The sequence below is a fragment of the Cnephaeus nilssonii genome (assembly GCF_951640355.1).
Source record: "Cnephaeus nilssonii genome assembly, chromosome: 18".
Classification (NCBI taxonomy): domain Eukaryota; kingdom Metazoa; phylum Chordata; class Mammalia; order Chiroptera; family Vespertilionidae; genus Cnephaeus; species Cnephaeus nilssonii.
In genome coordinates, this window is record NC_137089.1 from 51815428 (window position 1) to 51840212 (window position 24785).

General features: G+C 45.2%; 1 protein-coding gene across 1 annotated transcript; it reads right to left on the reverse strand.

The window, feature by feature from the left end:
• Positions 1 to 1485: 1485 nt before the first annotated feature.
• On the reverse strand, positions 1486 to 16276 carry STMN2 (stathmin 2; the record flags this gene model as incomplete). Its single annotated transcript, XM_079796516.1, has 4 exons — positions 16186 to 16276; positions 15384 to 15556; positions 4058 to 4249; positions 1486 to 1545 (listed from the first exon to the last, which is right to left on the reverse strand). The coding sequence occupies exons 1-4, from the start codon at positions 16265 to 16267 to the stop codon at positions 1486 to 1488; spliced, it is 507 nt and encodes a 168-aa protein (XP_079652642.1). The 5' UTR covers positions 16268 to 16276.
• Between the last annotated feature and the right edge of the window lie 8509 nt (positions 16277 to 24785).

The following is a 24785-nucleotide window of genomic DNA, read 5'->3' on the forward strand; positions in this document are numbered from 1 at the left end:
ATTTATTTGTTTGTTTATTTTAGATAATTTTTGTTGAGTTTGAGCCAAACTGACGACATATGCCGGGAAGCAAGGTCTCAAACACTCCAGGTCTTTGCTGCTGAGACGGTCTAATCCACTGACTGTTTGCAGGTCTGGACTCCAGGCTCAGACCCGTGAGGGGGCAAGAGAACAGACCAACCGTTTATTAGTTCACAGAACTCCAATTCTTTATTCATCACAGCTTGCTCACAATGACATACAGGAAAGAGCACTAATGAAGAGTAAATATGCAGGCAGCAATCTTCGGGAGTTGGGAGTTGGGGAGAAACGACTTCAAAACTGTGATCGGTACTGACATGGGTGTCTGGTGAAGTTGGCACAGTGCCCTGCCAACCCCCTTCACTGCGTCAGCCCCGCGGATGGAGTGAGATATAGTTTTTTAATCGGCAGGATTGCCGCACACTGGGGAAGAAAGACCAGCTTGTGTGAAAGTCCGCAGTGTTTCTGACTGTGTGTGTGTGTGTGTGTGTGTGTGTGTGTGTGTGTGTGTGTATTTCAACGCAACGACCAGCTCACAGTTTCCAAGTGAAAACTATTCAGTAGCATCATGTACTTGTACTATAGGTAAGAGCTTAAAATGAACATCGTCCATCATGGCATCCACAAATAAGCCACCTGACACATTAATTAATTCATTCCATCAACAGAACTTAAAGGAGAGAACTAAGCCCACTTCATGAAGAGCGATTTCACGGCTGCTGGAACCGTTTAAACCATAGCACTTGAAATTTTTTTTTTGCTTCCACCCAGATTGATCTCAGGTCTGTCTTCTCATCCATCCCTTTCTAAAACCGAAGCACATGGTAGCACACAATCCAGTAGAAGCGAATGTCAATGCTATGATTGGTGGTTGTTCTTAGCCTGGTTTTGCTGTGTCTAGGCAGTAAGTAGGTTATGAATGAACAAATGTAGAGTTAGGAGTGGAGTCATAACACCTGTGGTCTAGGGATGGGCTCGGTCAAGTTCAGGGATGACAGAGCTGTCTAGGTCATTAGGCAATGGTGGATCTCTAGCACCATGGGCTGTCTACTGACCTCGTTTTTCTGTTGGAATGAGAAAGGCAGGGAAGGTAGTCAGACGTGGGGAGCTTCGGAAAGAACAGACCCAGCGATTTCATTTGCGTGGAAAGACACAACATCAAAAGCCTGTTACAGGACATGTAAGGTTATGAAATAACTTGCATAATGCAATACTTGTATTTTTTAACAAAAATGTAAGTATTTACAAAATAAGAACCAAGGTATTTTTTTAAACATCAAGCAAAACATTCTGCAAAGAGACCGCATTGACTTTTTTTATTTTTGATTCTGTTTTTGTGTGTTTTTTAAATAGTGAGTTCTTTTTAAACCATGTCACACATTTCTCATACCGATATCGCCTCATCCCTTATGATATAGGCAGGGGGACTTCCTAGTGGCGGGGCGTGCCATACCCTCTGTCGTCTCAGCCAGACAGTTCCACCTGCAGCTCCTTGTTCCTGCGCACCTCCGCGGCGTGCCTCTCCTGCAAGACACCAAGGGACAAGCTGTGTCACGGAGCCCGCTGTCTGCTCCACGCACAACCAGGAGGGCCCGCCCGCCCCTTTGCATGCTGTGTGCTTGACTGGAAGTAACCTCGTTGGACATCTACCTTCAGAACATGTTCTCATTTCCCAAGAAAGGAACACAGGGAACCCAATACATGTCACAATGCAGAAGCTCTTAGGAGACTTGTGGCATCTTAAAAAAACAACAACCATTGTATTCAACCGAAACTATGACCAAAAGAGAATTTTAACTATTATGGCCACTGTATAAATCCAGACAGTGACCACTGCTCAGGATTCCTGATGTATCAGGTGGGGAACTTTCTGCAGGTCAAACTGAGAATCATGGTGATGAGATGAGTGTGCCTGTTCCTAGCAATGCCACGTAGGATTTTTTAGGGCCTAGGATGTGAGGTAAAGGTGGAGTCACAATGATCCTGAATGGAACACAGTGGTTCTCCGCTGTCCATGGTACTGGTGCCTACTCTAAATGTTGACCTGACCCATGTGGGTGAAATAGTTGAGAGAGTGTGAAGGGACTGGGCTTACACAAGGAAGTTAAATCTCAACTTTAGGGTTTGACTGAGGCATCCAGTGGCTGTTCTGGCTCCTGCTCAGGTCACCCTGAACTTCACACACCCTCAAAGCCTCACATGCCCTTCCCAGCAAAGCTTCCGAGCATTCCTTAGAGTTCAGGTGCCCATGAAAATCTCCATGGAATTCAGTGTATATATTTTTTTAGGTTTTATGTCTGATTTCCTTTAGTTATGGCCTGATTTGCAGTCAGAGAATGGGAGTGAAAAATCAAAGAATCACTAGAATGTCAGGCTGAGGCTGCCCGATTCTTAGATGAGATGGGCCAACTCTAACAGACGACACAAAGCTTCCTAAGAAATATCAGAAAACAGGGGGCTGGAAGTGTCTAAACTCTCACTCAGTGTTCTGGTGACAGGGACAGTCCCATATCTCCCTGTATCTCCAGTGCTTACCATGCGATAGCACCCAGGACAGGCGGGGAGGGTGGCTGCTCAGAAAAGGATTGAGGAAGCCTATCTCAAAGACCCTCTTTCACAATGCTTAATCTGATTTTTGAAAATGGACAGAAGTTGACTACTCATAGCTATACCGTCCATTTTGAAAGGAAGGTTTTGAGGGGTGGTGATGGTGGTGGTGGTAGTGATGATGGTGGTGGTGGTGGTGGTGGTAATGGTGGTGGTGGTGATGTGATGGTGGTGGTAATGGTGGTGGGTGGTGATAGTGGTGGTAATGGTGATGGTGGTGGTGGTGGTGATGGTGGTAATGGTGGTAATGGTGGTGGGTGGTGATGGTGGTGGTAATGGTGGTGATGGTGATGGAGGTAATGGTGGTGATGGTGATGATGATGGTGGGGATGATGGTGATGATGATGATGGTGATGGTGGTGGTGGTGGTGGTGATGGTGGTGGTGATGGTGATGGTGGTGGTGGTGGTGACGGTGGTGGTGGTGATGATGTGATGGTGGTGGTGGTGGTGATGTGATGGTGGTGGTTGTGGTGGTAGGTGGTAATGGTGGTGGGTGGTGATGGTGGTAGTAATGGTGATGATGGTGATGGAGTTAATGGTGGTGATGGTGATGATGATGATGGTGGGTATGATAGTGGTGATGATGGTGATGGTGATGGTGGTGGTGGTGATGGTGGTGGGTGGTAATGGTGGTGGTGATGGTGGTGGTGGTGGTGGTGGTGATGGTGGTGGTGATGGTGGTGGTTGTGATGATGGGTGGTAATGGTGGTGGTGATGGTGGTGGTGGTGGCGATGGTGATGGCCCTGGCTGTGGATAGCACAGAGCATACAGAAGGGCAAGAAAGAACATTTTGGGGAGGATCTGCAGTGCCACTCATCCTGATTGGGGGGGACCGAGTGTACATTTGGTGGAGAGAAAGGCACCAGGTATGGACGTGAGGAAATGAACACCTCCCCTTTGCTCCCCTTCACTTTGGCTCCTTGCAGTGTTACCACAGCCGAGCTTTCCACGCAGATGTTCCTAGGTGGAGAGAACAGGTTCCCACCATTCGTAAATACTCTGTCCTTTTCTGACAAATATACTTTTCCAACCTAATATTGATGTATTTAATATTGCATATTAATTAGTGGTTAAACTAAAATTAAGCATTATGTAATATATATGTATGAAGTATTGCGTGGTTCTAATTTAATATTTCCAACATTTTGGCTCTGAAGGTTAGTACAGCATTCTTTCCTACATTGGAAAATAATGAATTAGCCTCCCTTCACCCATTCCCCCTGGAAGTTTGACACAATTCCAGCCTCCTGGTGGGGCCCAATGCCCGGCCCATGTTACAGCCCCATTAGGTCTGTCTACACTGAGGCCTGAGCACGGGGTGAGCTGTGCTCGCATGCGCAGGCTCTGACCCAGTCTCTGGTGCCTGATGTGCAGTCCGCCCAGCTGTGTCTGAGGAATGCGCCTGCTCAGGACCCTGCGGTGATTACCTTTTCCTGCAGACGTTCAATGATAGCGGCTAGATTAGCCTCACGGTTTTCCTTAATCTGTTCCATCTTCAGGATCAGCTTTTCCTCGGCCATTTTGCTGAAGTTGTTGTTTTCCTCCAGTGCCTTCTGCAGGACTTCCCGCTCATGCTCCCGCTTCTCCGCCAGCTGTTTCAGCACCTGGGCCTCCTGGGACTGGGCGAGAGAAACACGTCCTCTTAGAGAAGGAGTGGCCCAGACCGCAGCACGCTCTTAGCAAACAGGCAGCACGTTTGGCCGGAGCACGGCTGGCCACTGGGCCCTCACCTCCACGCCTCAGGGCTTCCTGTAGGCGGGGAGCTGGGAACTGTGGTTAGCTGGATTTTCAGATGTGAGCTTTCTGGATAGGCTGTCTTAGAAGAAACATTTCACCCTCACCGAGGAGTTTTTGTTTCTGTTTTCTTAATGAGTTGCTGCTATGCATTTATGCGACAGGGGATGCTGTAGTTAATCACTGGGTAGCAACATCTACTGAAGCAGGAGGACAATAGGTAGGATTGGAGCAAGTTCGGTCTTTTTTCTGCCTCATTATTGTAGATCAGCTGTAGGCTGGGTGCTGCAATGAACGTCCCGCTTCCGCCAATCTAATCACCACATTCACTTTCTGGTTTAATTCCATGCCCCTCTCCCCCTCCCTAACCCCCCCTTTTTTTCTCTCATGCCAAGTTAGTCTTGGAGACGTGTCTATAGTGCAAACTTAATGTCCACGTGGCCGCAGACAACAGGAAGCCCCTGTGCTGACCTCTCTGCAACATTCCAAGGTCACCCAGGTCATTTTTGAAACCCTGTGGTTGCTTAGTGATCCCGGCAGAAATACCAGGAGCAGACACCCCTCACCCTGCATTTTCTGCACTGACATTCACCTACAGCAGCAGGGGGCAGCATAGTTCTGCACATGAATGTTAACAGCCACCAGGGAGCTTGGTAAACAAGCAAAGGCCTGGTAGCCACCGCCAGAGATTTCGGTTCTGTGGCGGTTTGGTGAGACCCAGGAATCTATACTTTGGATCAGCACCCCCAGTGATTATAATGCAGGCAGTTCTCAGTCTATGCTTGAAACGTACACTGGCATGGGCTTCGACGTCAGGCCTGTGTTCACCTTTTAGCTGTGTTGGTGACCCTGAATGTGTTAACTTCTTCCCACATTCATTTGCTCCTCCACAATTACACAGCTACTTAATGCTGGCCTTTCCAGGGGTAAGACTAAATTATTACACGTTCATTGTTCCTGGGTAATTACTCGGGATTGGCTGGTCCTCTGAGATGCATTAAATGTGAGATTCTACACAATGGTAGATAAAAAATATATTCCATGGGCTGTTAAGTATTAATACCACTAAAAGCATCAATAGGAAAACATTTTAGTTGATGGTAGTGGTCATGGGGTCTTACTAAATAAATCTTGATGTATAAACAGTATGAGATCTGACAGGGGTAGAAACTCAGATAAAATTCTACGGGCGTGGAAAAAAGGTGATATTCTACAGAAAGCCTAATGAGGCCTGTGGATGTGTTTATTCCGACCTTTGTCAGGAACATGTTGATGATTCATGGGAGATTAGAAGATCCTGGGAACTGAGCCCACTTCCAGTTTTAACCCCATAGTGGTTTCCCTGGCATCTCAGTGGGCCCGCCACATTCCTGCTCTGTTACAGCTTGCCATAAAACCGAGATGAAAAACCAGGAGGAAATGTTAACACAAAAGGAGTTCAAAATCAATGCAGCTTTTCTGGAGAAACATGAAAAGCATTTTCTAGCTGGTTCATCCTCCTGCCTGCAGGTGGACTATTGGTAAAGCTTCCTGCGTGGACTTTGCTTCTTTTCTGTTACCAAGGCTACTGAATTGTTTCAGAGAGCGAGACTGATTGAAGGTGTGTGTGTGTGTGTGTGTGTGTGTGTTTGTGTTTAAAGTTTTTCTCTGAGAACAATCTTCATGCAATTATTACCTTTTGACATATGGATAAAGATAGTGCCTATCTCATAGGATTGTTTATAAGCATCAAATGAAATGTTTGCAAGGTACTCAGCTAGTGTCCAATAAAGAGTAAGCTAGTACTGGGCGAAGGGTAGCCATTATTATTGAAACCCAAACTCAAAACCCGGTGACTGGGAGATGATGGCAATTAACCTACTGGCACAGCTAAACTCAGGTGTAAAATGTTGGCTGCCTCCTGTGTGCAGGATATTTGTTCAAATATCTTCGTTATTGACATCAGTGGGTTCAGGGGTCCTCATGGTGATGATACAACCCTTTTCTACCTGCCCCCTCTGCACCACCCTCATCCGCTGAATGGGCTACAGTGATAGAAAATGTCACACTCAGTGAGCACCTCAAAAAATTGGGGGAAACCACTGATCCTTCATCTCAGAACATGCAGTTCAATCTGTAACCCCCAGACCAGAAAACTTCCAGAGGGAGAGAAGTCTGGGTTTTCACAAAATGAGGGTGCCACGTGTCCGAGAACTAGAGGTAAGATTGGAATCGAGGTTTCTCTTGTAACTTTTCATATCAGTTTTATGACAGGAAACCCTGAGGCAGCGCCAGGAAAGAAAACCAAACAGATAAAAATAAAGCCCAACAAAATGTAACTTCAAACCCTCTCTGTGGGCAACGCTTCTGGGTGGTTCTTCTCTGGTCAGGGTATTAGCAGGCCCTTCCCTCTCTTCCTCCTCGGTGCACCCAGCCTGGTGGCCCTCGATAGGAACCACCTGGCTACATAGGAGCCACCTGGATAGGGGGGAGCCACCTGGCTAGATGGGAGCCACCTGGATTTTTATGGCCATTTTTTTGCGGAGAGAGTTACCGTGGGTAGTTACCAAGAGGCAACTGCGGAATTGTTAATTTCCAGGTGCTCACATTAACGTTGGATCTTGCATTATTAATTTTCTTCTGCAAAAGAGCTGATGACAATCAGGAGACAGTAGGGGAAAGGGCCTGAGAAAGGAATCCTTTGGAATTAAAAGACTAAAATAGCAACACACACCTTTGCCAACTTCTTGCCTTGGCGGGACACCCTGGGTCTGTGGGAGCGCCCGCAGGCCCCACGGTCAGTGGCGAGAGGCCTGCAGCATCCTGGAGCGGCCTTTGGCTCATCTGAAATGCCCCGCTTCATGGTGTCAGCCTTTTGCAGCCACTGAGGCTAAATGAGACCCCCAGGTCGGGTGCGAGGTGTCTCACTAGCGCAGCTCAGGGCCTGAGACAGAGACTGAGGCAGCAGTGCCGTGTGCGCCGCAGAGACCGGCACTGGAAGGGACGGTGCCAGCCACCGCGTCTCAACGAACGCATTGCGAGGACCTGATACTTACCTTGTCTCCGGAAAACTGCAGGCTGGGACAGTGGTTATGGAATGAGTGCCTCGCAGAGAAGATAGCTACGGCTCCCTATTTCAGTCCTTCCTCAGATGCACTCAGCTCTTACACAGTGTCTCCAAGGAGCCTGAGGGCCTTTCCGTGGGCCCCAAGTCTCCGTCACTCCCTCGCTGCAGAAAACCACACTTCTCCTTCCCTCTTTCACAGCCTGGCGCCCAGATACCACTGCCGAAACCTTAACTCCCTTCCTGGGAGAAATCGATTCCCTCTTGAACCTTGTGGAATCTCCCAGGTCACAGCCTCCAGGAAGAAAGCTGGCTCTGATCCCAGTATTTCTATCAATGAGCAAGTCGGCCTGCCATCCAGAAAAGTGCATGAAAACGTGACACAAAGTGAGTATGGGGCACAGGAAGAAGGCGTGACCTACAGGGGTGGCAGCATTTGCCTTCATTTTTGCAGAAGTTGGGCTCCTGACAAGGTCGCACAGGCCCTCTTGCTTTGTCCTTCGCTTGCATAGATTATCAGAGAGCAAGGGACTGACTGACACAGGTGGGATTTGCTGTTAAAAATAACTTGTCCAAGGGAAAAGGATGTGGCCATGGAGGGACACTTCTGAATGGCATGTGCCTAATGTAGAAGGTCACTGCAATACTGAAATAGGAAATTAGGGCATGGGAGCGACCAGCTGTTATCAAGGCAAGTGTATTTATAGACCCGAGACCTCGAGTGGGGCATCCTGGGAGACTGAGGAGCCCTCTCCATCGGCTGTGGGGATGACAGGCACGTGATGGTGAAACGCCTTTTCCAGGCGTCACGCTGAACTCGGTATCATTGGAATAAGTGCACGAGAGGCACGCGGAGGGAGAAATAACGAGTCTGGGAGAAGCGTGGTTGTCCATGTGGGAACACTGCAGCATTGTCCCGAGAGTTCATTACCATTTCTCATATCACTGAGTATAAGACTTAATTACTGTGCCAATGAATGGAAGAAACATTTGAGTTAAGTGGTATATAAAGCTCACTTTATGTTAGGTACACAAAGGAGATGTAAGACTGCATGTAAAAAGGGCTAGTTTTCATTCACTTCTGAAGTAAAATGTTTTTCTGTCCCATTATTTTCTTGTCCCTTCTCAGCATCTGAGTATGTTACTTTCCATCTAGAACCATGTATCAGACACTCATGATATCTAATGATTGATTTACTCTTAACAATGAAGAAAACATTAACCCATCTGACGTTACAAATAATGTCTTGTTAAAATATGACACCTGAATGGGAGTGTGTGAAACGAAAGGGTGCAATCTTCACTTTGTGTTGAAGGACGAGAAGCAGAATAAGAAATTTAAAATGATTAAAATCCAAAGTCTTTAGAATGAGCCCTTCTGCGAAAGCCGTACGCATTTACTGGGTCACCTCCTCGGGACACAGCCCCCGGGGAGCTGGTCACGCGTGAGGAGTCTGTGGCCACGGCCACGGGAATTGCGAATAATCCTGCCCTTCAGTTCAGGACCCACTGCTATACAGCCCACCCCCTCTTTTCCTGGGTTCGATGTTAATTGCATCTACAACGTGAGATGCCAACAAATGCAAAAGATAAGTTTATCAAGTTTGGTGACTAATGCCCCACTTTTATGCCATTTTATGAAAATAAGCAACACATCTTTCTTTCAGCAGGTCAGTGACTTGGGAGTTCGTTGTGCCAATATTGTCAGAATGCCAATTATATGTCACTGGGCTGGTTTGAGTGGCATTCTTTATAATTTAATCAATTTTAACATGAGATTTTGTCAATGTGATTTAAATCCTTCAGCTTTCATCATTTTCTCATAACATTAAAATTTTCAAGCCACTTATATCTGTTACCTATCAAACTGTCTATTTTTCTTTATAATTAGGCAAATAATGTTAGTATTTAAAAACATTTATGAAACACATTGTATGGTAACAGTTCAGTATCTGCATTGATGAGGAACTTCTTTTCTTTTTTTAAGTTATGAATTTGCTAGAGCAGTGGCCGGCAAACTCATTAGTCAACAGAGCCAAATATCAACAGTACAACGATTGAAATTTCTTTTGAAAGCCAAATTTTTTAAACTTAAACTTCTCCTAATGCCACTTCTTCAAAATAGACTCGCCCAGGCCGTGGTATTTTGTGGAAGAGCCACACTCAAGGGGCCAAAGAGCCGCATGTGGCTCTCGAGGGACATTTCTGAATGGCATGCCGACCACGGTGCTAGAACATGAGATCTGTGAGGGCAGGAACTGGGTGTGTTTTTGCTCAATAACAGCTACCCGTGCTTTCCCGGTGCCGGTTATATGTCTTTATGTGGAGGAACTAACTCCTCTAATTCTCACAGTGACTCCATGATGCAGGCCTATTATTTGTCTCACTTTACAGATGGCTAGAATAGGACAGAGAGTTCAGTGACGTGCTCAAAGTCACACAGCAATGAAGTGGTGGGACCAGGCTTTGAATCATAGACATTCTCTTAACATATTTCTTAACCATTATGCTTTAAGAAGCACTCGTAAACACTGTGCTTGGCTTAGGATATCCGTATAATTTACCGTCCAAACCAGGACACTTAGGAGGTTGAAATAATACCAATGATATCAGAACAGCAGGAGGAAAGCGGACGTTGTCCTGAGCCAACGGGGATGTACGGCTAGTTTGGCTCTTCTGCTTCTTGCTGAGTAATGTTTGTTGAATGAATAAGTGGGTGGGTAGAAGGATGGATAACTAAGTGTTCCTTCCATTTTGCCCAAGTGGGTCAGCTGCAGTATGGAAACTTGGATTTCAAAATATGAGCTTCAAGCTGACCTCCTGAGAGAATATGGTCTCATGGAGGTAAACATAAATTCCCAGAGATAATAAAAAAAAAGGGAGAAAAAGCAGGAAAGGTCTTATTTTTTTAAATAATAAACTGCCACCAGCTAGTCACCCAGCTTTTTAAAACAGATATGTCTGTGAAAAGAAGTTGCAATTCATATCAACTAGTGAAATGGTTTTATCTTCCTCAGTGACCTTCCATTTACTTGAAAGTCAAATTCCTTACAATGCTCAATTTCTACCAGTCTGCCCTTGCTCTTTCTGCTTCAGCCACACTGTCCTCCTTGTTATTTCTCAAACAAGCCTCCTACCTCAGGGCTTTTGCACTCATCATTCTCTTTACTTCAAACGTTCTAGCCTTCATGCTGCTTTTCCAATGTTCTCATATTCAAGAGGCCTTTCCGACCACCCCATATGAACAGAGCTTTTCACTCCAGTACTACCAATCCCTTTGTCCTGTTTTATTTAGTACCATCTGACCAAATAGAAAACGCTCAATACATATCTGTTGATTGAGTGATTTTCCCCAGACTAAGAATTCTTTGGATTATAGAGTTTATTTAGTGCAACTTCAGAAGGTGTCATTTGGAAACTTACTATTATTTTGTTTTATGATGGGAGGATGAAACAAAAACAAGTTACATATTGCCACTTTAGCATTTGGTCTGCAAGTTACTATTTAAAAATATTTGTGGTACTAACTATGGCCAAGCACTATTAAATAGAAGATATAACCCCTACCTTCATGGAGTTTATAATCTAACTAGAGGCCTGGTGCACAAATTTGTGCATGGGTGGGGTCTCTCAGCCTGGCCAGCAATTGGGGCCTAGCGGGGCCGTCTTGCTCAGTCCTGATTGGGGCCTATCGGGACCAGCTGTCCTGGGGGAGGGACAGAGGGAGATTGGCTGTGGGAGTGCACTGACCACCAGGGGGCAGCCCCTGTATTGAGCATCTTCCCCCTGGTGATCAGTGCATGTCATAGCGAATGGTCGACCGGTCGTTCGTTCAAGTCACTTAGGCTTTTATATATATAGATGGGGGATATAGGGCTAAGTAAATATGCAGATAAACATATGCTCAACAATTGTGTGCACCAACTGTGCTAAGGACTGCAAAGCAGAAATAGTCCTGAGTACCATGAGAGAGAATAACAATATAAAGGGGCTTGGAGGAGTCCCTTCCCCATGGTGAGGAAGTGACACATAACCTGAGACCTAGGTGGGCAAGGAAGAAAGTGAGGGATTTAGAAGAGCCCACCTCTTTCTGTAGGTCCTAAACTCCACCTGTGTTGGTTCGGATAATGCAAAGATTGCAATCGTAGTGTGGAAGTTTCTTTTTGACTTTATATCAATTAATTATTAGAGAATATGTAAGGACAATACAAAGTAAAGTTGAATCTGAATAATTATCTGGTACCACTTTGAAAAAGTTAGGCCTAAACTTCCTCCATTGTTCACTACGAGTTTCCCGGTCTAATCAGCTGTATCTGTGCCATCCAGCTGGGTAGCCACACGTGGCTAGTTTCATGTTTCCTTTTTATCTTTTTAAATGTGACTGCTAGAAGAATTTAAAACACCTCTGTGGCTCACATTATATTTCTGTTGGACAGTGCTGGTCTAGATAGCTGCATAGCTGGATTTTTTTTTGGTTTGTTCTTTTTATATGAAAATATCCACACAGGATGTCAGCAGGGCTAAAGAAGAGAATTACAAATTGAATAGTGCATGAGCAAAATAATTATTCTAATGGTCATCTAACATTTGCAGACAAAAACTGTGGATGCTTGTAATTTTTCTTGTCAACATTCATTTCCCTTCTTCAGGTAAGAACATGTCAGTAGTCTTTTGGGGCATCACTCCTCCTCACTTCTAACCTCAGAGATCTTAGCGAAGTCTCTTCAGGTCATGTGATCCAGGCTAGCCAATCAAAGTGCTGCCTCCCCTGGGTAGGCATGTGATCCTGGAGAGACCACCAATTCCAGGGCTTTTGTTAGAACTCTTAGGAGAGAGGAGCTCTTTCTGCAGGGGTTGCTCATTTTTGAGGTCAATAATTTGGGATGACTCTTTGAAACTAAACACTCTTACTATTGAAACCAATTGAAAGCAGATGAAAAGAACGTTTTCTGACAATGTTGCTGGGCCTCCTGAATCCACCTGTTTTTGAAGCTGCAACCCCTCCTAGACTTTTTAGTCACACACCTGCTCCTGTTTTAGCTAGTTGAGCCAGGTTTTGGTTATAGGCATGTTCTTGCTTAGATAATTGCTGAGATATATGCGCTTGCGGAAGGCTTTTTAAAGAGAATGAACAGTTCTTCAAATGAATACTAATTAAGTCAGTACGACCCAACAGAATAAAATCAATTAGTGATTTTTTCGGTTGATACTTTCTGTTAATTAGTTGTATTTTCTTCTAATTAAAGCCCTACTGCCAGGACATAATCCATGTAATGATTTTTGCCTTGAAAACTGTAACAAGAAGTCATAGCAAAAACGCGGAGGAAAACTGATTTTAAAGGGTTCCAAAGAACGTTTTTCTTGGGATTCATAATGCGGATGGTCATACGTGTAGAAGTCTGTTAGCCACGTGGCCAATTTCTAGTTCAATTCAATTGTATAAATGTCTCATTGCTGGTAAGTTATTATTGTTAGGGGGCAGGAATTTTACCAGAACCAGTAAGTAGTTAACTCAGGGAGTTTAATGAAAACTCCCAGTTAATATTGATCATCTTTGTGTTGTTCTTCCTTTTCCTTTAATGATTTCCTTCCAATTAAATATCTGACCTAAAAACACCAGCAACATCCTGAACCTGCTGCAGGATTTTCATCTCTAAGTTTCCATTTTAGCTCAGTCACTGGGTTTGTATTCTAACCAAGTGACAGAACCTGCCTATGTGAACCTAGGACCGATACCGGTGTCCTCTGATGCCAGTGCCTGGGGGGGACTGGACTGCCTGTGTGCGGCGTGCTCGCTGCTGTTACAGCTCGTTATTAATATCCATCAGCAGCCAAGTCTTGGTGGATGGTCATGGATGAAATTAACTTAGCTCTGCTATGCAAGGAAAGCTATAATTCACAACCCCAAAAGTGAACAAATATTTTTAAAGCAACTTTCTATACATATACTCAGGTTAGTAGCTAGTGTCCTCCTTTTAAAACTCTGACTTAGGGCAACAGTAAGTGGGCAAATTCAATAAATATATATGTAATAAATAAAGAAGTCCTCCTCAGACTTCTGTGACATTTGAGAATGTCACTCTGCCGTGAAAAGTGAAATTGCAATCAGTGTGTTACAGCAAGATGGTTTTCAACCACAGGAAGATTGTGTTGTTTCTCATCTTAAACAAAAAGTATTTTCTGGTTCAGAAAAGTTAGCCTGAGGACTTCTACTCTTCGAGCCTTGTTATTTGATACTACATACATATGTATATATCTGTATGTATATGTATATGCACACACATATATACATACTAGAGGCCCAGTGCACAAAATTCATGCATGGGGGGGGGGGATGAGAGTCCCTCACCCGGCCTGCACCTTCTCCAATCTGGGACCCCTCGGGAGATGTCTTACTGCTGGTTTAGGCCTAATCCCGCAGGGCTCGGGCCTAAACCGGCAGTCAGACATCCCTCTTGCAATCCAGGACTGCTGGCTCCTAACCGCCTCTGCCTGCCTGCCTAATCGCCCCTAACCGCTCTCCCCTGATGGCCTGATCGCCCCTAACCATTCTCCCCTGACGACTTGACTGCCCCTAATCGTTCTCCCCTGACGACCTGATCGCCCCTAACTGCTCTCCCCTGCCAGCCTGATCACCCCTAACTGCTCTCCCCTGCCAGCCTGATCACCCCTAACCACTCTACCTGCCTGCCTGATCGCCCCTAACCGCCTCTGCCTTGGCTCTCGCCATCATGGCTTTGTCCAGAAGGACGTCTGGTCTATCCGGTCTAATTAGCATATTACCCTTTTATTAGTATAGATGTGCACATGCACACACAGACACACAGACACACACACACGTGTTTGTCCTGCACTCCCTGTTAGAAATTTCAGTTTTTAGAAGGACTGTCTTCATTCTCTTTATACCTATCAGATAGAAGTGTTTAATGGGTTGGCTTTTTATAGACAACATCTTACTAAAATTAAAAATTGTTATAAATGCAGAGTTTCCATTCAAATCACAAGATTGGGTATGGAGCATATTCTTAGTGACTAAATAATATATATGATGATAAGTCAGTGGAAAATACAATGTAGATATGAATTAGCTAAAGTAATTCCACTTGGGTTGATTAAAGGTATCTTCATGGGATGGATGCCCATATTCACATCATTGGTACAGATACATGCAGACAGAACTTCTGTCGCTGTGTGCAAAGTCCTTGGGGTTTCTGAGTGCCCTCCATTTTTAATACCCTTGGCTTTTCTTGGCCATCTGATTGTGGAGAATTAAAATTTGGCAAAAGAAAAGGTCTCCAACACAAACCAGTGGAAAAGGGAAAAAATGCCACCAAGGAGAAGTGAGCACAGGAAGATACTCATAGATCCCAGGGCAGCTCCCGACCGTGGGACCGTGGGAGGAGCAACTTCAGGGCAGGCAGCTCAGCCTGGGGAGGGCAGGGCAAGTGCCTGGCGCTCATCCTGGGGGAGCATCTGGGCAGGAAAAATCTCAGAGGGCGGAGGGGTGGTTCCTAGTTTCAAGGAAAACCACGCACTACAGTGGGGGTGGGACTCAGGCCTGAGAGGGAGGAGCACCGACCTGCACACCTCCCACCACCAGCCCTGGAGTAAAGTTACCTGAGGCTGTGCCTTCTCCCTGAGGGGGAGGGACTGGGGCAGGGCGACTGTTACAATAAGGGACCCACAATGGGGGCAGGGCACCAGGGCATGGCGCTCTTTGAGTGTCTGAGACCTCTGGCTCTAGCTAGTCTAAAAGCAGCAACCTTTACTGTTAGTGGTCACCTGACTCCAGGTCTACTGGGGACCCTCACGTATCCAGGTGCTGTCCTCTGGAACCTCAGCCAGGGGTGTGTGTGTGTGTGTGTGTGTGTGTGTGTGTGTGTGAGAGAGAGAGAGAGAGAGAGAGAGAGAGACTATTCTAATGTATGTCAACCATAATTAAGCATACATTTAAAAAAAAAGTATGGGAAAGTTACCTTTCTTCTCTCCTCAGCGGCCTCCAGTTTCTTCTGAATCTCCTCCAGGGACAGGTCTTTCTTCTTGGGAGAAGCTAAAGTTCGCGGGGCTTCTGAGATGGGAGATGGTGGCTTTAAGATCAGCTCGAAAGCCTGGCCAGAGGCACGTTTGTTGATCTGCTTCACTTCCATGTCTGGGAAAGGAATATGTGAGGATGGTAAGCACACAGCTTGAAGCAGGCCTCAGTTTGATCACCCGAGTCCCGGCGATGGGAAGCAGCACTGCTATGCTGTCAGACAGGGACACAGGCTGCGTGGGGTCCTCTGCTCCACCTCGGTTGGAAAATACAAGACCTCTTTCTGCGGGGCGATTATGGGTATATTTTAAGAGAATAAATATTTACGGTGTTGGGGAACTCAACAATGTCCACAGGGCGTTGAGTAATGGCAGACATTCTTAGGAGAAAATAGCCTGAATTGATTTCAGTCTAAACTTGATTTTCCTTTTGCATAAATATGGGCTTCACATGAAAACCAAGAAGCACAGACTTCGATGGTTTTGTGTGTGGGAATTACCAGGCCAGAGGCACTTTCAGGCTAAATGATGAGAAATAACGAAGTCCTCCAGTTCCCACATACAGTCCTGTTATTGGCCCCAAATCCGAACTGTTTTGAGCCATAGACAAGCAATAAGGCCTGATAGCTGGACCCAGCATGTGAGGACCGAGCTCCACCAGACGCAGATTCGATCAGACGAGGAGCTGGGAGGGAGAAAGGACAGGACCCCGCCCGCCCAGGGGCAGCCTTTCTGGTGTGAACTCACCATCGTAGGTGTAGATGCTGATGTTGCGGGGCTCGGGGTAGAAGCAGGAGCAGATGAGCGAGAGCATGGACAGCTCCTTCATTTTCTCCTTGTAGGCTGGAACAAAGGGCACGATTAGAACCTCTCCTCCCTCAGCTTCCTCTTTTTTTAAAAAAAATATTTTTATTGATTTTTAGAGAGAGAGGAAAGGAATGGAAGAGAGAGAAACATCGATGTGAGGGTGGAACAGCGACCAGCCGGGAATTGAGCCACAACCCAGGCCTGTGCCCTGACCGCGGGGAATCCAACCGGCAACATTTTGGCGTTCGGGATGCCGACCAACCGAGCTCCCCCGGCCAGGGCCTCGTTTTCCTCTTAACGCTTCAGTTACGTTAAGTAGTAACAGCCTTCTCCAGGATGCATACGGCCGGGGCCCCGCTCTGCTCTTCCACAAAATATAAACGGATGAAAGATTAAGACAGAACGCTGAAGTGCATTTTCTTACACAGGACATAAATGGTGTATTACAGCCAGTTAGGTAAGACGGTGGAGAAAGGGGATTAAAGGAAGGAAGGTGGAGGAATGAGATCCCGCAGGACAGGAGGGAGCAACGGGAAAGATCTGGAGGAAGCAGGAGCAGAAGTGAGCAGAGATGGGGGCGGTGCAGCTCAGGCGCAGGCCTGTGGGGTGTGGGACTCAGGAGGGGCCCTGAGCTGGCTCAGCCTGAAGGGCCCTCATTGGAGACGGCAGAGGACTCATCGGGACAGCGAGTGAGCAGATACCTCCTCCAGGGACCCGGGTTGCTGCTTTCCCTTCATCCCCAAGGGCACTTTCTTCCGGCTCCCTCTTTCAGCGCACACCGAAAACCGGGCCTGAGCCCCGGCATGGATCTCCTCTGCTCTGTGGAACCCAGTTTGGGTGCCCACCTCGCCAGGTGGCCGCAGGAGCTCAGATGGGCACCTCCTTCCTCCGTATCTCATTTCATTTCCTCCTTTCTCCTCCAAGGGGTCCCCTGCCCAGGTGGCCTTGAGGGCATTTTACCACTGTTAGTGGTCACCAGGACAAGTGATGGCCAGATGTTGATTCTTTAATTAGTGAGATTAATAAATTAAGAAAAATGGGAGAAAAATGATAGGCATATGGTGCCCTAACTTGTAATACAACATGGAAGAATGTACTGACCTTCCCAGGTAACACCCGCCTCTTGGCAGGGTCCTCTGATCACCACTGTAACCCAAGGGAGGGCGAGCATCTTGGGGAGATGCAAACCCTCAGAAGAGAACTGTAGGCTCTAGTGACAGGCGCACCTTTGTTGGCCAGCGATGAACAGATGCAACACCCGGATGCTTTAGAGCTTCAGAATGTTAGATGGGGAAGGTCCCCAGAGAGCATTTAGTCAACTGTCCCTTCACCTCACCACCAATTTAGCACAGGAAACCGGCCCACAGACGGCAAAGTCATCTGTGGCCAATGACAAAGCGGGGCCTCTGGATAAAGTGCAGTAACTCAAGGTCAAGGTTGCCAACAGGCCTTCGTCTAGCTCAGTTTTCAGGATGAGGTTCACTGTGCCCGGAGAGCTGGACCTGCCTGGTCAGAGGAGGGGGGGACGGTGGTCAGGAATGGTTCCACAGCCAGGGTTGCTAGATTTAGCAAATGCACATATAGGACACCGAGCTAAGTTTAATCCAAATACTGCATGAGACATACGAACAATCTCCCTTTGCTTTCCTGAAATCCAGATGGAACTGGGTGTGTTGTATTTTATACGGCAGCCAGAGAAAATGGAGAGGGAAGGGGCACTGCTCACTGACACCGAGTTGGGGCTCTAAAGAGTCCGTATGGGAGACTTTTATGGACTCGGGGTTCTCAGAAGGGTTGAAAACTCCAGGAGGTATCACCCACTTCCTAGTGTTTGTGAACGGGGTCCTCTGTGCCCCCGGAGACAGCGTGGCCACAGGCTGTGCTAACGCGGTAGGAAGTCCTCCTGGGAGTCAGATCTGCGCCAAGGTTTCGGGTAAGACGCTTGGAAATGTTGCTCATGGGAACGGATTGTGACTGACAACGTCATATTTGCCGGAAACAAGCATGGGTAGATTTTACCTAGGAATGCTAGAATATCATGGATTTTAAATGGAATCTTAAAAGAAATGTAAGCTTGGGGGGTTGGTTTTGCATCAACCCTCAGGAATATTTTTGTGAGAAACTCTGAGAAGCAGAGGTGGCAGTGGGCTGGTTTAAGCCCGTCAGTAACATCCCTTTCACTGTCCAAGTCTGGCCATGACATTCATCCTAGTAACAGGGAACCATTAAACACTTCCAAGGGGTGGGGGCGGGGGGGGGGAAGTACCTGAAAAAAGCCTCTCCTTACATTCATTTGGCCACTTTATGCCGGAAAGACCTGCCACTGGGAGACACGCCTAAGAAACAGCTGAGTGAAGTTTGAGGGCACCATGGTTTGGCGTTGGAAATGGTAGTGCCAGGGAACCATGGTTTGGTGTTGGAAATGGTAGTGCCAGGGGAAAAGGACGGGGATGCAAGAGAGTGTGTGAAAGAAGCACCTTGACAGGAAATAATATCCAAATGTGGGCCCAGGGCAGGGGAGGGGGGCTCGTGGATGGTGGTCAAGGGGAGCTTTCCAGAGAAGGGTCCTTAAAACGAAGTCCCGTGAGCGAGTTGTTCTTGCAGAAAGCAGGGCATGGGTTGAGGTGCTGAAAGGTACATAATTTGGATAACCTTTTGTATGCACAATAAAAAAAACCCAAGCAAATGCAAAGGCTATTAGAAACACGCTAATAATACCTCACTATTGTTATTTCCTACTTTTAATTGACAGTTGTTCTTATCAGTTTTTGAAAATCAGCCTCTATTAATCTTTTCACAGCACCCCAGCGCATGCAAGCAGAGCTGGATGCACATGTGCAGGGATGTGGGAGGTGGCTGGTAATTCCATGTAATCTTCTTCATAGTTGGTTGCACTTGCGATTAACTACTAATGTTTGCAAGGAGGTGTATTTCTCCAGTAATTCATTTATATTCAGCCCACATGATGCCTGATGATTCTATAGCAATATCCACGCAGCCTGGTGATGTACGCACAGTGAGCGCTTAGCCACTCTTCTGAAAGGCTGCATGAGCTGCGGATACCGGTGACAGCTGCCATTCGCTGAGCACAAACGACGTAGCAGGCATGGTGTATAGCCATTTGCGTGCATTTTCTCATTTAGTCATCTCAACACAGCTGGGGAGAGGCACTGTACTAGTCTAGACGCACAGATGAAGCGAACGCTCAGAGAAGTGGAGGAACTTGTGCAGCGTGCGACAGGTCAGAGTGGAGTCCAGTTTGAACGTAACTATTCACTTCCTCCAACAATCTGCTCAGATCGGTAACACACACCTTCACGGTCTACATATGGTTTCTACCAGAAAGGATTACTTTTTATTTGTTGGTATATTAGGATTCCTGATGTTTAAAATAAAGAATCCAAGACTTTTTTATCTTCCCATTTTCCTTTGGCGTTTGTTGTTTAATTGGCACAAGTAAGTATAGAGGTTTATAGAAAGAAAGAAACCTTTTTTTGAACTTGTGGATTTTACTTGGTGCAAATGGTGAGAAAACTCAGGAAGAGTTACTGAGCAGGAACTCTGAAAAAAAATTACACATTACATATATATAACATATTATGTTACATATTACATATATAGTACATGCATGTATGTATGTAGTATATATGTAATATATATATTGGTTAATCCTCACCTGGAGGATATTTTCCCATTGATTTCCAGAGAGTGGAAGGGAGAGGTAGAGGCAGAGATAGAGAAACATCGATCTGAGAAAGACACATCGATTGGTTGCCTCAAGCACGCATTCTGACCAGGGCTGGGGACTGAGCCTGCACAGAGGTACATGGCCATGACCAGAATCGAACCCTGGACCCTTCAGTTCACAGGCTGACACTCTATCCACTGAGCCAAACCAGCTAGTGCCGAGTGTATATTCTCATTATATGAGTAAGTTTATCCTTACATACGCACGTCACAGCCAAGGAGAGAAAGTGGTGTTATCCAGGTATTTTAGGAAAACACTTCCGCACCCGTTATCCAGGTATTTGAAGAATGATATATGTTGGCAGGCAGTTACCTGAAATTTTTTTGTTTCTTTTTCCTGTGAGTATATAAATGTGGGGAGTGTTTGTTTGTTTTTTCCTTTGAGGAACAGAGTAGTGGAGGAGAATATAATTGTTCTTGAGATTTAATCATCAGATTAGATTGTGGGATTGATTAAAATGAGATATTTTGCTTACTTGGTAAAATATGAAATAGACACACACATTTATAGTTATTTCCCCAGTCTTCTAAGTCTACATCATAAGCTCTAAGCCCTTTGCTCCAACTTTCAACTACCTCTTAATTTTATACATGTTGTGTTTCCACAAGAAAATATATTATTCATGACAATATGCCCCGCCCCATTATTTTGAAATAAAAATAAAAATTGTAAACTTTCTACTTCACTTGGCTTGTGGGAGAACACACCAACATGAGCTCTCATCCTTACCATCTCCTTGTTACTTCATTTGGAATCAGTAGTGTCATAAAATACTTTCTGTTCATTCATTCTGAGCAAAATTTTATTTGTCTCCTCAGTTTTGGCTACTGCTGAGTGGGGAGTGGCTATCTGTGTTAGATTTCCTGTTACCAGGTGAAAGCTAATACGAAATGCTCTGGGAATGTTCTTAAGGTGCTACTTTGGGAGAAAAGATCTCCTTCTGTCTGAGGGGACACTGGAATGTGTGACTATAAGGACAGGCCCCCTGAGGCCTGGCTGTGACCGAGGACGTGTCCCTGGACGGCTCCCGAAGAGCGAGCGCCCAGGGTCTGTTAGCGCTTTTTCTCTCCCTTCCTTTCTCATGGCCCCATGCTCGTCTAGCGAGGGCCCGAGGTTCTTGGCGTCAGTACTTAGTTTGATTCAACCCGAGCGCCTTCTTCTGAAAGCCTCTGGGCAGAGTCAGGGCACAGTCCGAGAAGAGGGAGAATGCAGGAGACGGTGCCGGCTTGGTCTTACAGGTCTCAGGTTCGCATTGGCTTCTGAGGGATTTCATTGAAAATTTTCTTTGTTTGAAACGTACCAATTTTTATAAACATGGACTAAAGGCGCCCCTTTTCTTAGGGAAAAAAATCTGTCTTTCCCGGTGGAGGTACCGTTAGCAGCCAGCACACTGGGGGGTGGGGGGGGGGTAACTGTGGGCCTGGCTGGCTCTCTCCCCCGAATGAGCCGCAGGCAGTGGCAGAGCCAGGCTCTCCACTAATTGGTTCTGAAGACCTGAACCTTCCGCCCATGATTATTAAACCCTGAACCCACACTTTCCACTGCTCTCCTCACTGCACCCCCACGCTCTGCCTCCCATTGTCCGAGTCTTTACATAGATGGGAACCAGTGGCTTCTCAGCTCTTTTGTGGTGCCTTGTTTTTAGGCTGAAAATTAAGCTCCTGATGCTTATTTTAACTTGATTTTGACCATATAGTATGTGTGCATGTGCACACGTGTGCATGCATGTGTGGGTGCATATGTGTGTGCGAGTGATGTGTTTGGTAGTTTGATTGCTCTGAGGTCCTATAGTCTGAGGCAGTTTATTTTCTCAAAGTCAAATCGGTCACCTCGTTTAGTTATATTTTTGGGACCTCCTTCACTGATTTTCTTCTTGAAAGATGAAATAGACTAAAGTGATTTCATTTAAAACACTTACATACTAGATTGGCTTGAATTTGGGCCTTAAAAAAAACTTTGATGAATATGTAATTGAGGATTCAATGCATTTAAATGAAAAATAAATCTCAGATTTAAAAAAATCCCAGCAGATCTCTTATATGAGGTAATGTCCTAGATATTTTGCTACAATGATGTCATGCTATTGGGTTTAGTATAAACATGGATCCAGTTTGCATTCATCCTACACACCTTCCCCATAAGAATTACCGTCTCCTAAGCTGTAATGACCAGGAAGGTCTCGGAAGATTAATATTTGATCGGCTGACGCAGCATACTGTTTCCGTAGGAATAGATATCGAATCAAATCAAGCGGCCTTTAAGGTAAAGCCGTACAACCCATCACTGGGTTTTACAGAAGTATATGAGGCTCTTAAATTTCAATTAGATTGATTCTTGGCGAAGCATCATGACGAGGAAAAGAAACTGGATGACATGAATCAGTCCTTGTGATCAAAACTGTGCTAAGGAAAGTAAGTGGTGCCGACCTGGGACCTCACCTTCCTGGTGCTGCTAACAATTCAGAGCACATTTCTTGAGCAGTTTGCGTAAATGTCTATTTCCTGGATGGTGGGAAGTCTCTATGCATTCCTAAGGTCCGTATTGTTGCTGTAGTTCTGAGTGTGTCTTTCAAAATTGTACAACTTACAAAAGATACTAGCACCAACTGTGACTGAGAGAAGTATTTTAATTTGGTGTTTGTGCCAAATAATACTCAAACGGTTCCATGCCATGGGATAGAATCCTTATCTGGGTACGTCTGTTGTCTGAGGCGTACAGCGTTCTCCCCAAATGCTTCCTTAGGAAATAAAGGATATGTTGTAATTCATAGACAGCAACTATTTCAGACAAAGGCCACGGAAGCCTCAGGTAGGTTTCGCGTGTTTCCAAACCCCCAAGGAGAATTCTAGCCTCATTCAATGAAACTTCGTATGATGCACCTTATGGAACATTTACTCAATAGTGTCCTAAAAATGGGATTTTCAAATCACATTCATTGAAGATCTATTTCAGCTATCCATTCAAAAACTGTGCAGTGCCCAGCTGGCGTGGCTCAGTGGTTGAGCGTAGACCTATGAACCAGGAGGTCACAGTTGGATTCCCGGTTGGGGGACATGCCCGGGTTGTGGGCTCGATCCCCAGTGGGGGGTGTGCAAGAGGCAGCCAATCAGTGATTCTCTCTCACCACTGATGTTTCTATCTCTCTCTTCCTCTCTGAAACCAATAAAAATATATTTTTTAAAAAACCAAACAAACTGTGCAGTAATGTTTATGTAACTGGAGTAGTGGGCAAAAGCAAACAGCCAGGGAATATTTTTCTGCTGAAAGAAAACAAGTCTCCGGACTTTGTGAGCTCTACTTAAGTGACATGTCCTATAGTTGCTTTGTCTCAAGGAGAATAGAATGAAAAAATATACATTAAAAAAATAAAACACATAAATATTGTCAAGGCTTAGAGCTACTCGGAATTTAAAAATGATTGCAGTGCTATTATTTCTGAGTATCTCTGGGAGGAGGTGAGAGTAACGGAGACTTGGCAATGAGTGTCCAGCATCGTAATGTCACAGCTCCCACGTGTCATTACCATCAGCGTCCATCTTTGAGGTGGTTATTAGCGTGAAAGTGATCCTTCAGGCTAACCTAGACATGCCACGAAAATGGCTTTCTTTTGCTTTGGAAATCAAATGGGCCTTCCTCAGGCTTTGGTAGGTAGACTCATTTTCTGAAATAGGATTCATCAGAGCACATGCAAAAACTTTTAATGAGCATAATCTTCTGCAAGGAACGAAAAACAACATGCAAAGCAAGTCACGTCTTTGCCTCTGAGTCCCACTGTGAGTTTCCTGTCATCACGTCATAGCAGGATTCAAACGTACAAGAGAACCTAGTCCAGGGGACGCTGCCTACACTTGCTTTCTTTCACACTTTCTGTTTCCTCTGGATGTTTGGAAATAAAAGGTCTTCCAAGAAATGGTAAACAAAAGTTCTTCACGCTCACACTGTGATAGATATAGTTTTGTTGAACTTCTATTTTTTTCCATGCCAAAATATTATTTTGATTCTTTTTGTAATAAAACAAATGGCTATAGAGAAGACAAAGAAATCGGCCACAGATACTCAATAGTGTCCTAAATAGTGGTTTTGATTTACTTGAAATAAATAATTACATGGCACAAAAACTCAGAAAGGTTTAAAAAGCAACCGTGTGTTCTTGTGCGGGTAGATTTCTCAATATACGGAAGCCATACCATACAAACAAGAATCCCTGAGACCAGTAGAGTTTGCTCAGACTTTGAGGAAATACTGGATGGGGCAAAGGTAGGTTTACAGTTGTGAGTACACAAAACCGAGTTTATTCTTGTTATTTTTTATTAATTATTGATTATTCTCCATACGAACAACTGTAACTCTACTTTTGCCAAACCCTGTATATCATAAAGAATTTTTAGTTTGGTTTGGTTATTTCATTTTGTTTTTCTACTTTTTGAAACCTGATTGACTCGGATTGGTGAGCACCATTAAGTTACTTTTTGTCTATCAATTTATATGTTTAAATTATTAATAAGTTTTGGCTATTCGTTATTTATCAAGAAGGACATCTTCCTTCTCAATTGGTTTAGGTAATTAGTTTATTCTGTTCAGCCATGCCAGCAGGACCGAAAGCCCAGTGTCTCTCCCAACTTCCATTTGCCTGCATCTCCTCTCTCTAGTGGGTTGTAACATAGCTTGCTGCAATGCATCACCAATACAGAGCAACTGTTGTTTTTTTATTTCATTTAAAGGAAAATTTCAACAAAAGGAATCCAATTCTTTTGAAGCTGCTTAACTCAATATTTCTTCAATGTTAGTCCTA